Here is a 1530-nt window from a genome sequence, read left to right as displayed (position 1 = left end):
GTGTGTGTATGAGAGAGAGAGAGAGTGTGTGTGAGAGTGTGTACATGTGAATGTATGGGTGTGATGGAGTATACGCCTGTGAGAGGGTGTGTGTGTGTGTGGGTGAGTGTTGGGGGGGTGTATATGTGTGTGTGTGAGAGAGAGAGAGTGTGTGTGTGTGTGTGTATGTGTTGCAATGGGATCACCTATAGTGTGACGTGAACCCAAGGTCCCAGTTGAGACCATCCCCATGGGTACTGAACTTGGCTATCAGCCTCTGCTTGGCCACTTTGCGTTGTTGCCTGTCCCGAAGTCTGCCTTGGAGGATGGTCACCCGAAGATCCGAGGTCGAATGGCCCGGACCACTGCGGTGTTCTCCAACTGGGAGGGAACACCCCTGCCTGGTGATTGTTGTGCGGTGTCCATTCATCTGTTGTCGTAACGTCTGCTCGGACTCACCAATGTGCCATGCCTCAGGGCATCCTTGCCTGCAGCGTATGAGATTGACAACGTTGGCCAAGTCACATGAGTACCTGCCGCAGTGGGTGGTGTGTTCATGGGTAATGGTGGTATCCGTGTCGACACTCTGACTCATCTTGCAATGGTTGCCATGACAGGGTTGTATGGTGGTTGCCATGACAGGGTTGTATGGTGTTGTGGTCGATGTTGTCCTGAAAGACGGGTAGTTTGCTGAGAACAATCGTCTGTTTGAGGTTTGGTGGTTGTTTAAAGGCGAGCAGTGGAGGTGTTGGGAAGGTCTTGGCGAGGTGCTCATCCTCATTGATAATGTGTTGCAGGCTGCGAGGAACATGGTGCAGTTTCTCTGCTCCTGAAAAGTACTGGACCACGAAGGGGACCCTATCGATTACAACCCATGTCTGTCTCCTGAGGAGGTCATTACGGTTTCTCGCTGTGGCACGTTGGAACTGGTGGTCGATGAGTTGAGCATCGTACCCCATTTTTATGAGGGCATCCTCGAGCACTTTCAGGTGTCTGTCATGTTCCTCCTCATCTGAACAAATCCTGTGTATACGGAGGGCCTGTCCATAGGGGATGACTGTTTTAATATGTTTAGGGTGCAAGCTGGAGCAATGTAGCATTGTGAGGTTATCCGTGGGTTTGCGGTAGTGTGAGGTACCGAGGTGCCATTCTTGATGGAGATACATGGGTCCTTCTCTACACAGGTGCTGCCGGACCCCCTGTGCTTTTCTAGTACTTTTGTGCGTGTGATTATATCAACTGTGGTTTCTTTTGGTTAGACTGAGAAATAGCTGAAAATGTGTTGCTGGAAAAGCACAGCAGGTCAGGCAGCATCCAGGGAACAGGAGAATCAACGTTTCGGGCATAAGCCCTTCTTCAGGAATGACTGAGAAATAGTAAACAATGAAAAATAAATAAATTAATTTTTCATGGTTCAAATGCCCAAGGAAGGTTGATGCTGAGGCAAAGTTTGCTACATATTGTGAAAATGTGTTGGAGAATATGACAGTATTGGTAAGAATAGTTGGACCATTCTTACCTGGCTCATACCAGGATGTACGTCTTGAAGAT

The 1530-nt window shown here is 49.0% G+C and overlaps 1 protein-coding gene across 1 annotated transcript; it reads right to left on the bottom strand.

Annotated features, from left to right (window-relative positions):
* Window positions 1-309: 309 nt before the first annotated feature.
* LOC148145931 (uncharacterized) lies at window positions 310-1079 on the bottom strand. Its single transcript, XM_087999179.1, is given in 3 exon segments — window positions 310-408; window positions 410-563; window positions 595-1079. Coding segments are annotated over 3 exon segments (738 nt in total).
* Between the last annotated feature and the right edge of the window lie 451 nt (window positions 1080-1530).

Source organism: Chiloscyllium plagiosum, unplaced genomic scaffold, assembly GCF_037043375.1.
Source record: "Chiloscyllium plagiosum isolate Xiang-an unplaced genomic scaffold, Cpla_swu_hap1 HiC_scaffold_22, whole genome shotgun sequence".
Lineage (NCBI taxonomy): Eukaryota > Metazoa > Chordata > Chondrichthyes > Orectolobiformes > Hemiscylliidae > Chiloscyllium > Chiloscyllium plagiosum.
The sequence above is the reverse complement of the archived record's forward strand: the minus strand, read 5'-3'. Positions and strand labels throughout refer to the sequence as shown.